Genomic DNA, 14,976 nt, shown 5'->3' with positions numbered 1-14,976 from the left:
TCTCATACATGGACATAGCATGAACTCAGAGAATCTAAGAACAGGTAGTATTCAAGAAATTTAGGCAGGTATTCAGATTAGAGAAGTCTCAATTATTAAATTATTAGAGAAGACTTGATCATAGGACTGAGATAAAGATAAATGTCTTCAGTGTCTTAGAGGGGAACTGGATAGAATCAGATCTTGCCCAGGTCTCAAAATAGGTTTCAGGCACAGGGAAATAAGGAAAGGACTCATTTATTAAAATATCAGTGCTACTTAATTATCGTGGCTATTAATTTTTTCCTCCATTTAACTGTATAGGGCTTTCATAAATATCTCATTTAATCCTTATGGTATCCTTATTCTAAAAGTTGAGAAAATGAAAGCTTAACAACATATGTCTTGTTTGAGTTAAAGTGTATGGAACCACAGGGATTCAAATGCAGCTCTGACTCTTAGTCCATTGTCCTTTCTTCCTTACTGAGCTTCCCTTATAGTAAAAAAAGTGTACCTGATCTTGAAAATGAATTAGACACTAGTTATTAGTACAGGACCACAAGAGAACCTATAACAATAATTATGGCTTCAAAGTGAGTCATAGAATATGACCTTGATGTTCAAACATGACATGTTTTCCCAGCAGCATAACAGGAAAGAAGCATCCACAGGCATTTTAACTTTTACCTCTACTTTTACCACTCTCTAGCTTTGTGACCTTGGACAACTTATGTTATCCCATTGAATTTTAGTTTTTTCTTATAAAATGAAATAACATTATGTGCTTAAGACTTATAATTTACCCTTTCCTTGTATCTTCTTTACTACTAATTCTTCATTTCAGAATGTCCTTTGTATCTTCTCTTCCCAGCCCACTGTAAAAGTCTGATCTCATCACAGCATTTCTTATATACCCACTCACCTGCTATTAATTGCTCCCTTCTCTCATGGCAGTGCTTTCATATATATCCTAACACACATTTTTTTAATTCATTCAACAGGATTAAACATTTTTATATGCCTACCATTGTGCTAGATTTAGAATTATAATATTAATAAGGCAATCCATACTTTTGCAGAACTAACTAGCGGGCTTCCTTTTTATATTGGGCTGAGTACTAAGATGTATATATTGTTTGAGGAAATGAAAGAGGATAGCAACTAATTCTTTCAGGGGTAGTCTGGAAAGATTTCACAGAGGAAATATCAGAGAGATGCCATTTTAGTTGGTGCTTGAAGGATAAGTTAGTGTTTGCACGTTTATACTTGAATTGAGAGTATTATGGATAAAAGCTCCAAAGCATAAAGGTATTTATCCTGTTAGGAGGGCAGAAGAGTCAAGTGGTCCTATGTGACTGGTAGAGGTGAGTGTTGATGCTGGAAAATTAGGGTGGGTTAAAATACACCAAGTTACTCCCTACCTCAGAGGCTTTGTCCCAACTCTTGCATTTTATCTGGGGTGTTCTTTTTCTTGCTCCTCACATGGATGACTAATTCTTCTTTTTCTTCCAGTCTTAGTTCAAATGCTGCCTTCTCAAGGAGGGCTTCTTTGACTTTTCTGACTCACCATAAGCAGTTCCCATCTCTCCTCCCCATTTTCTCTTTCTCTCATCATCTTTAACATTTTTCATAGTCTGCATTTATATAAGGGTTTATTGTTCAGTTTTCCCATTAGAATGTTAGCTGCCTGAAGTCAAGGAGCTTGATGTCCTATTCACCACTGCATCCTTACTTCCTTGGTATATAGCTCCTAACACATAATAGACACTCAAGAATTTGCTGAATAAATGAAGCAATAAAGGTTTTTTTGTTTTGGTTTGTTTTGGTTTTTGAGAAAGTGGGTAATCAGATTTGCCTTTTTTAAAAGAAACTGGTCTAAGATAAAATCCCACTTTTGCCATTTACTAGATATGTGACATTGAGTAGTTATTTTGGTCTTCTCATCTATAAGTGGAGTTAATAATATGTGTGTAATTGCATTGTTGTGGGGATAATATGAGTGCCTGAATCATAAACACTTGGTAAACCTTATCATCCTTGTCATTGTTTGTAATAAATTAGGATTGAGTTAGCATATTCCTGGTTGTGTATGTATGTGTATTTCAAGTTAATCATTTTAGGTCTTTTTAGGTCTTGTACTCAAGCAAAATTTATGTTTAATTCGAGACTCAATGAGCTTAATAAGTAAAATGGTTTGACTAGTTGACTGAAGTGTCCTTAGCATTTTGTGTGGTATTATATAGGACTGAACCAAGTTTTAAGTCAGCAAGCAAACCAGGAGATCAGCCCATTGGACAGCATGATTCAAAGACTGCAACAGGAGCAAGACCTGAGACGTTCTAGTGAAGCCGGTATCAGTAATACCAGCCGTTTAAGTAGAGGTAAGGAGGGATTGCTTTAAGTGAAATATTTAAAAAATTGTAACAGTTAAACTCTGAACAGTAAAGAAGTGATTAAACAAATTATGACACATCCATAAAATGAAACTTTAGGCTGCCTGAATGATCATGTTTTTAAAAATATGTAATGCCTAAGAAAATGTTCGTAAGGTTTCCAACTGTAGATAATGGGGCTTTAAATATGTATATTCTTCCAGATTTCATAGAGTAAACATGTAGAACCTAAAAAAACTTTAAAAATAAATTTATTCATTAATGTATGGAATACACTCCACATTCTCAAATATCTCACTGCCCTTATTGTCACATATTATTTTCAGAGAAAAGTTAAAGCAAATTTATGAACCATAAATACTCTTGGGTTTGTCTGTTTTTACTTCTTATGTAGTTTTCCCAAAATACAAAGCATTTTTTAAAAATTAATGTTAATTCCGTCAACAGTTATGATTCACTGTCTAATTAACTGAATAGCCATGTTTTGTTTTCATTAAACTTTTCCTGTGGTTTGGTTCCTGATTTGGTAATTTGTTTGCCATAATAGAAAGTTTCATGTGGAAGATAATACAGATTTTGTTTTCTGTTAAGCTAATGTTTCTAAATAGAACTTACCATATTTTTCACTTAGGCTCTGTAAGTTCTACCTCAGAGGTTCATTCACCACCAAATGTAGGACTAAGGCGTAGTGGACAAATTGAAGGTGTACGGCAAATGCACAGCAATGCACCAAGAAGTGAAATAGCCACAGAGCGGGATCTGGTAGCTTGGAGTCGAAGGGTAGTGGTACCTGAGCTATCAGCCGGTGTAGCCAGGTAAGGGGAGTTGTGAAGTTTTATATACCATCGTTGTTTATGTTCATTTTTAAATTACAGCCTTCAAAGTACCTTTTCAAGTTTGTAATTTATTTTAAATTTATCTTAAGAGTATTTTAAATTAGTCATGACTCTGGAAGAAAATTAAGTTTCAGTCATGTCCTTTTCTGGAATAATTCATGTAAAAGATGTGGGGGGGATGTGTTAAGGTGAGTAGCATGTTTAAATCTTAGTTTGTCTTGTTTAACTGCATCTTAAAACACGTTTCATGAAGTTTGTTATAATTTTTTATAGATTTTACTAACCATACCATATTCAGATACTTGATAGTGAAAATACATGGCATTATTTGTTGGTAATACATTACATAAACATTTTTTATATATTAAAATGATTCTTTAATGATTATCTTTTATATTTGAATGTATACATTTATAAATTAAATATTGATATAATTCTATTCTCAAGGTCTGTGTTGTAAAGGAACTTTATATCCAGTTCCTTATGATTCATTGTGATTTAGTAATGCAAATATTCATGAATGTGGTCCATATGAATCCAACTAATACTGACCCTTGAACAACATGGGAATTGGGATGCTGACCCCCCGCACAATTGAAAATTTGCATATAATTTTTGACTACCCAAAAACTTAACTACTAATAGTCTCCTCTTGACTGGAAGCCTTGATAACAAACAGTCAGCTAACACATATTTGTATGTTATATGCTATATGTATTATATACTGTATTCTTACAGTAAAGTAAGCTTGAGAAAAGAAAAAAAAATCAGAAGGAAGAGAAAATGCATTTACAGTACTGTAGTATAAAAAATCCACATGTAAGTGGACCCAGATAGTTGTAACCCATTCAAGGGTCAGCTGTACATAGTATATAATAAGAAACATGAAGATCAAAATGTAAATTTGATTTTAGGATTTTTCTAGTTCTTAAACTCAAAAGATATAGTAATTGTATAATTTAAAAAAACACTTTTAACATCAGTGTTTATATAGTTTATGCTTTTTGATTGGACAGTACTTCAAATTTGTGTTAGGATTTAAGATTAATTATACAAATAAGGTATAAATTTGAACAACAACTTTATGTGATAACAAGTATACCCAGATGTCCTTAATAAAAAATTAACTCTTACAGTATATTTTTAGTTGGATTTTTGTCCATTTTTTATTTTTATTTTTTTTACGATTTTATTTATTTGACACAGAGAGACACAAGCAGGGAGAGTGGGAGAGGGAGAAGCAGGCTCCTGGCAGAGCAGGGAGCCTGATGCGGGACTCAGTCCCAGGACCCTGGGATCATGACCTGAGCCAAAGCCACCCAGGTGCCCCTGTCCATTTTTTAATTTTAATGTTAAGGTTTGAAGGGGGTGCAATAAGTAACACCCATCTTAATAGTTCTAAAGGAAGTGAACATACAAGAGAATGAGAGATGAAATTAGAATGGTACTTTTTGTTACTGATGTAACTGTGAAGGATGTGGCTTTCATCTGCATGAAAGTGTGTTCCTAGTCCTGAACCCCAAACACAGGTAGCACTGGATCACAGTATTTCTTCCCATGTGAGGCAATGGGGTTTGGGTCTTTAAAATGCAGGACAAAATGTATACATTGCAAATAAGGGCATACGACTGGGCCATACTAAGCTGGTTTTTCCTTCCAGAGCACACCAATTAATTAGTTCACTTCTTCCCCTGGAGAAGAATGAGCAAGGAGGTTAAGAGGCCAGGAGTGAGTTGCTAGTTGGTAATGAAGGTCCCTATACATGGAAGGAAATAGGAGGAGCGGGGAAGATTTGTTTCTCTCCATATGTTCTTTACCTTTTTATCCCTTTTTCATTGAGCTTAACCACTGAGCCAATGGTCAAGCAGGGCTATGACCATGACTTCAAAGGATATTTGACCTTCCTGGAGCGTTGCCCCCAATACTTAGTACTCTAACTTTGAGAATGTTCCTGGGCTATGCCCCCCTCATAGGTAGTTTACAGTTTGCCCTTAGAAAGCTCTTAAGTGGGTCAGACCTGTTACATTAATTAAAATTAAATCCAGTCACATTGATTGGATTCCAACAAAAGACTATTATCTGTAATATATAAAGAACTCTCAAAACTGAACAGTAGGGGTGCCTGGGTGGCTCAGTTAAGCATCTGCCTGCAGCTCAGGTCATGATCCCAGGGTCCTGGGATCAAGCACAGAATCGGGTTCCCTGCTCAACAGGGAGCCTGCTTCTCCTTCTCCCTCTTCCTGCTGCTCTCCCTGCTTGTGCTCTTTCTCTCTCTCTCTGTCAGATAAATAAAATCTTTTTTAAAAAAGAAAAAAACAAACAAACAACTCAACAGTAAATTTAAAAATCCAGTCAGAAAATGGGCAAAAGACACAGACATGTCATTAAAGAGGATATGCAGTGGGAAATAAGTACTTGAAAAGATACTCGACATCCTTAGCCATTATTGAAATACAAATTAAAACCACATGGAAATAATCTCTATAAACCTATCAGAATGGCCAAAATATAGTAACGTCCCCCAGTGCTAAGGAGGGTAGTGGAGAAGCTGCATCACTCATGCATTACTGGGGGAAATGTAAAATATTGTGGCCACTCTGGAAAACAGTTTGGCACTTTTTTAAAAACCTAAATGTATAACTACTATATTATTCAGTGATTGCACTCTTGGACATTTATCCCAAAGAAATAATAACTTATGTTCACACAAAAACCTGTACATAAGTGTATAGCAGCTTTATTTGTAATAGCCAATAATAGAAACAACCCAGATGTCCTTAATGAGTACATAGTTAAACAGATTAGCTGTATTGTATCCACACCGTGGAATATTACTCTGCAATAATACGGAACAACCAACCTATTGATAGAACAGATTGAATAAATCTTGAGGAAATTATGCTGAGTGAGAAACCAATCTCAAAGGTTTACATACCTTATGGACTATTCTTAAAATACCTATAAGAGGTAGAGAACAGATTAGTGATTGCTAGACCTTGTGGAGAGGAAGGGTTGAGGGGGAAGAGAGAAAGGTATGGGTATGATTATGAAAAGTAGTACACCATAAGGGATCTTTGTGGTGATGGAAATATTCTGTATCTTATCTGGGGTAATGGATACACAAACCTGCACATTGATAAACTTGAATAGAACTAAATTCACATACACACATGAGTAGAAGTAAAACTGGGTTCTGAATAGTACTGGTGCATTGTATCAATGTCAACATCAAGGTTGTGATATTATACTATAGTTTTGCAGGATGCTACTATTAGGGGAAACTGGGTAAAGGAGACAAGGAATTTCTGTATTATTTCTCAAAACTATATGTGAATCTACAGTTAATAAAAGTTTAATTAAAGAATAAAAAATTATGGTGAAACAAATTAAATCAAGGCCATTCTTTTCACAAGATTTAAACTTACTCATTTTATATTCCATTGAGAATTATTACCAGCTGTGTTAGAGATTCTGCAATTAAGTGAAATGACATTAATATACTCTAGTAATAAAATATCAACATTGTAGTATTCTTTCAAGTTTGAATATTAACTCCCTTCCAACTGAAATCTCCAGGGAAAAATTAAAGTTCAAAGATTAAATACCCCTGCAGGTCAAAAACTTTAAAGTTGTAAGGAATTAAAGTAAAAAATAAAATTCTCTTGCCCTTGTAAGTTCAGATTCCATGAAATTAAAGTTCACAACGTTTCTCAGCTTTTTCTGTTGCTCACTTTCAGCTCAGTGCCTGCAACGAGTTGAAGTTTTTTCAGTAGCTGAAGCCAGACCTGCTTTTCACTGGAGAGAATATAGTTCTTTCGGGGCTTTAGGAGTTATATTAATTCAACCTCAAGGTTCTCTTGTGCCTCTTTTAAGATTCTAGCTATCCATATGGCATAAGAGATTATCACAGCCCTACACTGACATAATTTAAAAAAATAAATCCAATTTCTAACCCTTAGAGCATTACCTTAGGAAGAACCATGTTCCCAGTACTGAATACTTGATTTGCCAGAGACCATAAACAGAAGCAGTAGTATCAAATTCAAATAGTCTGCCTTTCCAGTATTCCAGTCATTTAATGCCAAATGTCCAGAGTTAACAATCTATGCACTTAAACTCAGGAATCTTTATCACATGCCTCCATTTGAAAAGAAAACATCAGGAGTAGCATTCCCTCTCTGACACTGAACATGCCTTTCAGAGTGAAATCAGTTGTAAAAAGTTTAGATTAACATGCATGGCTTTTAATTCTCTTTCAGTAGGCAGGAAGAATGGAGAACTGCAAAGGGAGAGGAAGAAATAAAAACTTATAGATCAGAAGAGAAAAGAAAACACCTTACTGTTCCAAAAGAAAATAAAATACCCTCTGTTGCAAAGGTAAATAGTAATTACTTTTATGTTTAATACTATGCTTCATAAGTATAGTGACTACTTTAAGGCTCTTGTAATTAAAAATGTTAACATTGTAAAAAGAATAATGAAATAAAGTTGATATAGTTAATTCTTGATTATCTCTTTAGGTTATCTGTTACCACTTTAATTTTTTTATTTTACTGCCTTCTAGTATACCTTTTCCCCAAATGCCAATTGTTAACATGCCCATTAAATTTAATAAATTATATCATAAGCCTAAGCAAGATTTTTTATTTTTTTAGCTCTGCCATTGGTTGTATACTCTAAAACAGTTTCTTGGTTTTGGGTTTTTTGGTCCTATTTTTTCTTTTTTTCTATTTTACAACTGTTACTATAGGTAAGTCAGCTATGCTACTATAAATAATAGTTCTTATTTTCTCCATTAAAAGAAGTAAGTTGTTTCTTTTAGTTTGCCTTGTTGGTTTCTCTGTCATCCTACTCTGGAGAAACTTTGGGATCCAATGGATTTCAGTTGGTTTATGCCCTAATCTGGGAAAGATGTGTATTTATCTCCTTGAGTGTCAAGGAATCACAATTATCCATTCTTCCATTCTTTTTCTTTCTCAAACCACCTTAGTTTGAAAGCTTCAGAATTGAGGTAAACAATGGATCATCTTTTCATTTACAAGTCACCGTCTAAGCACCTATCTAAACAAAAAATAACTGGTCTCTTGACCCTGCTTTGTTCTCCTTTCTCTTTCTATTTGAGTTCCTTAAACCTGTATATTAGTGTCCTTTTCTAGAACTCTATTTTTATTTTGTGACTCTTCTTTTTAAAGGACTCAAGTAGTCCTTTGCTATTTTATATTTTCCTTTATCAAGGGTATCATACCCTGGGATCAGTAGGACCCCACAAAGGTTCCCATTAGTATAATCTGAGGTAATCTTTCATTTTCTGGGGGGTTTTTTGTTGTTGCTGGTTGGTTGGTTGGGTTTTTTCCTTTGCTCAGAATCCAAGGATATGGGGATGTAAACTCATATAGTGATGGTGAGAGTTTGTTTTGCTACCACTTTTTGGATAGAATATGGTAATATCTATTAAAATCAAAAGATATGCTTGCTTTTAATCCAATAGTTGTACTTTTCTTCAAAGTTTTTTTTTTATAGAAAAGTACTGATGTGACTGTATATACATATATGTGTGTCTGTACACTCGATATTAATAGTTTCTCCGGTAGCAACAACTAGAATGACTTCAGTGTCCATTGATGGAAAAGAGGTAGGCTGTCATGGTATCTATTTACCCAACGAATATTATGCAGCTTTTTTTTTATGTTATGTTAATCACCATACATTACATCATTAGTTTTTGATGTATTGTTCCATGATTCATTGCTTGCGTATAACACCCAGTGCTCCATGCAGTACGTGCCCTCTTTAATACCTATTACCAGGCTAACCCATCCCCCCACACCCCTCCCCTCTAGAGCCCTCAGTTTCTCAGAGTCCACAGTCTCTCATGGTTTGTCTCCCCTTCTGATTTCCCCCCCTTCATTTTTCCCTTCCTGTTATCTTCTTCTGTTTTTTAAACATATAACGTATTTGTTTCAGAGGTACAGGTCTGTGATTCAACAGTCTTACACAATTCACAGTGCTCACCATAGCACATACCCTCCCCAATGTCTATCATCCAGCCACCCCATCCCTCCCACCCCCCACCACTCCAGCAACCCTTAGTTTGTTTCCTGAGATTAGGAATTCCTCACGTCAGTGAGGTCATATGATACATGTGTTTCTCTGATTGACTTATTTCGCTCAGCATAACACCCTCCAGTTCTATCCACGTCATTGCAAATGGGAAGATTTCATTCCTTTTGATGGCTGCATAATAGTCCATTGTATATATATACCACATCTTCTTTATCCATTCATCTGTTGATGGACATCTTGGCTCTTTCCATAGTTTGGCTGTTGTGGACATTGCTGCTATAAACATCGGGGTGCACGTACCCCTTTGGATCCCTGCATTTGTATCTTTGGGGTAAATACCCAGTAGTGCAATTGCTGGGTCATAGGGTAGTTCTGTTTTCAACTTTTTGAGGAACCTCTGTTTTCCAGAGTGGCTGCACCAGCTTGCATTCCCACCAACAGTGTAGGAGGGTTCTCCTTTCTCCGCATCCTCGCCAACATCTGTCGTTCCCTCACTTGTTAATTTTAGCCATTCTGACTGGTGTGAGGTGGTATCTCACTGAGGTTTTGATTTGGATTTCCCTGATGCCGAGCGATGTTGAGCACTTTTTCATGTGTCTGTTGGGCCATTTGGATGTCTTCTTCGGAAAAATGTCTGTTCATGCAGCTTTTTAATGAAATGAGTTAGAACTCCATTGCCTTAGAGAAATGTTCATGATATATTTTTAAGTGAAAAAAACAAGTAGAATAGTAATTTTTATGACCTCATTTTTTGTTTTTCAAATTTTATGAAAATAAAGGTTTGAAAACAAACGGGTGTACAAATTATGAGACGGCCATCTTTCATCCCAGAGCTGCAGTATTTTTTCTTCTAATAATAAAAGATGCTCTGCATGTGGGAATTATAAATTAATACAAAAACTGTTTAGAAAACAGTTATAATGTAGTAATACAATTTTTAGCAGCAGGTTTGGTCCCAAATTTACAGTGGCTTAAATAAATGGATATAATATTTATCTCTGATGTAAAAGCCTCAGTCAGTTGGTCCAGACCCAGTATGATGATGTTGAGACCTGAAGCTCTTTCATTTTTCCAATTCTCTCGGGTGTGAATTTGAATTCCTGCCTCAAGATACCAGCTTTCTCATTCAAGGTTGAAGGATGGAGGACCAAGTCAAAAATGTGCAGAGGGTGCATATGCTCTATTGAAGAACATTCTTTGAAGTTGCTCTGCAACATTGTGCCAAATATCCCATTGACCAGAATTTTAGTCCTATGAAATTCTGACAAAGAAAATTTTTATGTATGGCAAAAAGAGAACAAGTGTTGGTTGAAAGCCAGCTTTCCCTTCCACTGTATTATTTATGAAAGCATTAAAAACATTAATGTTCTTCGACATGGAATTTATCCTCAAGAAATACGAAATTGAGGAGAAAGCTTTACAAAATGGAACAAATAGCAATTTTTAATTAATGCATTTGAATTGTAGGTAAATATATTTATGTTAAATGAAAGAAGCAGGTGTACATTACATTCTTCACATACTACTCAAAATTTATTATAGTTGAACAGTATTTCCTTTTTATACCTTTACGATTTCCCAAAATTTCTACAAAATTAGAAAGTCCTTCAGTGATCCTTCTAGAGAAAATCCAGGTGGAGTGAATCTTTTATCCTTGTATGTGAAAATGTCTTTTATCTTACTTGGCTATTACTAGCAGCTGTTTAGACAAGAGTAGGGCTGAAGTGAGGACAGGGTTCTAGTGATAAGACTGGTTCCACAACCACAGAAGGAAGCGGAGAGTGGAGGTGGATGGATTAACAGGGAATGGTTGAATTCAGATGTAGTATTATATAGGTCTTGAAGTGCACATCCAGAATCTTTTTTAGGAGTACAAAGCAAGACCTAGAGTTTTGCTCTTTTCTCTCTCCTTCTTAGTGCAATATCAGCACCCCAGTGCACTTGTGAAGCCAAACCATGATGGGAGGAACAAAACCACACTGTAGATGGATTTACATGACTTACACAGGGAAACTAATGGGATACACAGTACAGATATTTGAAATAGCATATTCTTAGAGCTAGGAGGGGATATTAGAAATGTAAGGAAAAGCAGTTCTGTAGAGGATCCTATTAGATATATTGGGATGAAACACATCATTATTGAAATAGAGAACTAGAAGAGAATGTAAGACACTGAAAAATGAGTAAGCTGGAAATTCAAGTTGAAGAACTCTCCCAGAATGTACCAACAGGGGATGAAAGAAAGGAAAGAATAAGGAAGTATAAAAAGCAAACATACGTATTTATGTAATATATATGTATGTATATGTATATGTATATATATGTATGTATATATATATGTAGAGAGAGCACACAGGATTAGAAGTAGTAGTATAAGCAGTACTTAATGAGTCTTTGAAGAAGAGAAAATACAGAGGAAGGAAAGGGTTGAAAAAATAATGAACCAGAATTTTCCTAAAATTAACCTCTGGCTGGTGTGCCAAAGAGGATGAATAAGAAAAGACATCATGTCTCAAACAGGATAAATAAGGAAAAAATAATAAAGAATTTAAAAATTTAAAACTTCAACTAAGCACATTATAATGAGATTTGAAAACAACACAACATGCTAAAAGTTTCTGGAGAGAAAAAGAAAATCACCTGCAAATGAACGTGAACTTGACTAATGTTACACTTCTTATTTGCTGTTAACAAAATGAATTCCATTGAGCACCCCAGAGCCAGAAGGAGAGAGATGAAGAAATCTTTAAGGAATCAGCACCTATTTTAAGAAAATTGGCTATAATCTCCATATAGTAACATTTGTGCCTATTTCTGGTTGGAATGGTACATGCTAGAAGCAAGTGCTAATGTGCATTGGTCCAAGGGATGGAAAGTCTACCTGTAAAGATGACAGTGCCAATGGAACCATGCTTCTTGTTCTGGACATCCTGCCACCAACTTATCCAACTGACAGACACTTACTTGTGCCTGCTCCTATATCATGTCCACAAAATTGGGTGGTATTGGTGCTGTCCCTGTGGGCCAAGTGGAGATGGGTATTCTCAAACCTGTGACGGTGGTCACCTTAGCTCCAGTCACCATTACAGTTGTAGTAAAGTCTGTTGAAATGTGTGCACCATGAAGCTTTGATTGAAGCTCTTCCTGGGGCTAATGTGGCTTTCATATCAAGAACATGTTTATAAAAGATGCTTGCCATGGCAGTATGACTGCTGACAGCAAAAATAACCCACCAATGGAAGCAGCTGGCTTCACAGCTCAGGTTATTATCCTGAGTCATCCAAGCCAAATCAGCGCTGGCTATACACCTGTGCTGAATTGTACAGTTTCACATCGCTTGCAAGTTTGCTGAGCCAAAGGAGAAGATTGATTGCTGTTCTGGGAGGAAGGTGAAAGATGGCCCTGAATTCTTGAAATCTGTTGATGCTGCCATAGTTGATATAGTTCCTGGCAGGCCCATGTATGTTGAGAGCTTCTCTGACTATCCTCCTCGGGGTCATTTGGCTCTTTGTGACATAAGACAGACAGTTACTATGGGTGTAAACAAAGCAGTGGACAAGAAGGCTGCTGGAGCTGGCAAGGTCACCAAGTCTGCCCGGAAAGCTAAATAAATATTTTCCATAATACCTGCCACCTTGTCTTAATCAGCGATAGAAGAGTGATCTCAGAACTATTTGTCTTAATTCACCATTAAGTTTAATATTAAACTGTTTAGTAATAATGATGCATCATAAAAGCTTGAAGAAAAGAACCTTTCGTGGATCATTTGGTTTGTGCGAGTGTGCAGCAATTTTAAGGTAATTAGTTATTAAATCAGTACTTTTTAGGGGCGCCTGGGTCACTCAATCGGTTAGACGTCTGACTCTTACTTTTGCCTCAGGTCATGACTCAGGGTGATGAGATTGAGCTCCAAGTTGGGCTCTGCGCTCAGCGCAGTCTGCTTGAGATGGTCTTTCCCTCTCCCGCTGGTGCTCTCCCTCTAAAATAAATAAATAAATCCTTAAAATAATAAATAAATAAGTAAATCAATCAATCAGTACTTTATAATGGAAACAACTTGGCCAGAAATCTGTCACAGAATTTTGAGACCCATTAAAACAAACTTTAATGAGAAGGGGAAAAAAAAAAGTGAGGCTATAGTTATAGATCCAAAGTTATTTTCTGTCATTTTAAAGATTTTCTTATTGTATGATGTGTATTTATGATATATTGTATATATAAATCTGATGTCAGTCTTTTTTTGAGAGTAATCTTTATTCTTTTTATATATAGACACAAGTTTCTTTTTCAGGTGTGAATTCTTGTGTTTGTAGAGTTTGTTCATCTCTGTCACCACGTTGGACTTTTATCAGTTTTTTTGATGATTGTTTGTTAGTTGTGTTCTCATTTGCTATATTCATTCTATAGCAGAAGAAAGATAGCCAGCCAACTGGTGTCCTAGCCTCATAGTGGCAGGGTAGTTTTGTGACCACCATTTTGGTTTCCGTTTTGCCTCTGCCTATTACATACGCCTCACAGCTCATGGTCCTCTCATATCTGTTCTACAGGTTTAGTGTGGGTATAGGAGAATTTGTTAGTCTGTTATTACGAATCCCTTAGTCTGTATCACTTAATCAGAAAGAAAATTTTTTTTATAGTTTATTAAGCAAGCAAGTGAATTTCAACATACTTACCTGTGATTTAACTTAATGTAATGTTAAAATATTTGAATTGGTACCATGGTCCACTTATATGATTATCTTAAATATGAGTGGATTTTTTGTAATTAAAAAATACACAACTTCTAAAGTAAAAGCATGCTCTTTAATGCTACTTTAAATGAATTTAATTTACTTTTTCAGAATCATGCTCATGAGCATCTCCTGGATCTTGGAGAATCCAAACGGCAGCAGGCAAATCAACACAATTACCGTACAAGATCTGCTTTGGAGGAGACTCCTAGACCTTCAGAAGAAATAGAAAATGGCACTAGTTCTTCAGATGTAAGATCTCAGCACATTTATAAATTTATTTCCAGTTTAACTTTTTTTAAGTATGACTGTTGTTCTTTGTATTCATTGGTATATTTATAGATGAAACTCAAAGGTGGTATTTCTAGGTCTTAAAATAATAGTGATAGCTTCCATTTACTGAAGACCTGTTTTGTATGTTCCAGGCATGGCACACATATTCATTATGTCAAATTCACAAAACAAATGCATATGAATTAATTATTCCAATTTTATGTGTGAGGAATCTGAGGTTCAAAGATGTTTAGATTACCTATGTACCTAACTATTAAATGGTCGTGCAGAAATTAAACCCAGGGTCCTGTTACTCTAAAGCCAAGCTTTTAAAATACTACCATGAGAGGCGCCTGGGTGGCTCAGTCGTTAAGCGGCTGCCTTCGGCTCAAGTCATGATCCCAGAGTCCTGGGATCGAGCCCCGCATTGGGCTCCCTGCTCCGTGGGAAGCCTGCTTCTCCCTCTCCCACTCCCCCTGCTTGTTTTTCCTCTCTCGCTGTGTGTCTCTCTCTCTCTCTCAAATAAATAAATAAAATCTTAAAAAAATAAAATAAAATAAAATAGTACCATGAAGCTCTAGTCTCTAACTATAATAACTAATTAATAGACATCTGATAATTTCGGTTAGTTTTTGATCTCTGTACCAGTTTATAACTTTTCAATTTATTTTAAATTTTCCTTATATATAATTATTTCCA

At 35.7% G+C, this 14,976-nt stretch overlaps 1 protein-coding gene and 1 pseudogene across 3 annotated transcripts in view; both read left to right on the top strand.

The window, feature by feature from the left end:
* Positions 1–14,976, top strand: part of PHIP (pleckstrin homology domain interacting protein) — a 135,501-nt gene that overhangs the window by 74,293 nt on the left and 46,232 nt on the right. For 2 of the 3 annotated variants that reach the window (XM_034991212.1, XM_034991209.1), the window contains 4 exons: positions 2,223–2,360; positions 3,004–3,187; positions 7,468–7,585; positions 14,116–14,256. In XM_034991212.1, coding sequence (XP_034847103.1) covers positions 2,223–2,360; positions 3,004–3,187; positions 7,468–7,585; positions 14,116–14,256 — 581 coding nt within the window. The remainder of the gene's footprint in view (positions 1–2,222; positions 2,361–3,003; positions 3,188–7,467; positions 7,586–14,115; positions 14,257–14,976) is intronic. The other variant, XM_034991211.1, reaches the window with a different exon arrangement.
* On the top strand, positions 11,958–14,015 carry LOC118001197 (annotated as a pseudogene).

Source organism: Mirounga leonina, unplaced genomic scaffold, assembly GCF_011800145.1.
Source record: "Mirounga leonina isolate KUSES-001 unplaced genomic scaffold, KU_Mleo_1.0 Mir_53, whole genome shotgun sequence".
Lineage (NCBI taxonomy): Eukaryota > Metazoa > Chordata > Mammalia > Carnivora > Phocidae > Mirounga > Mirounga leonina.
This window is presented reverse-complemented; position numbering and strand designations above follow the sequence as displayed.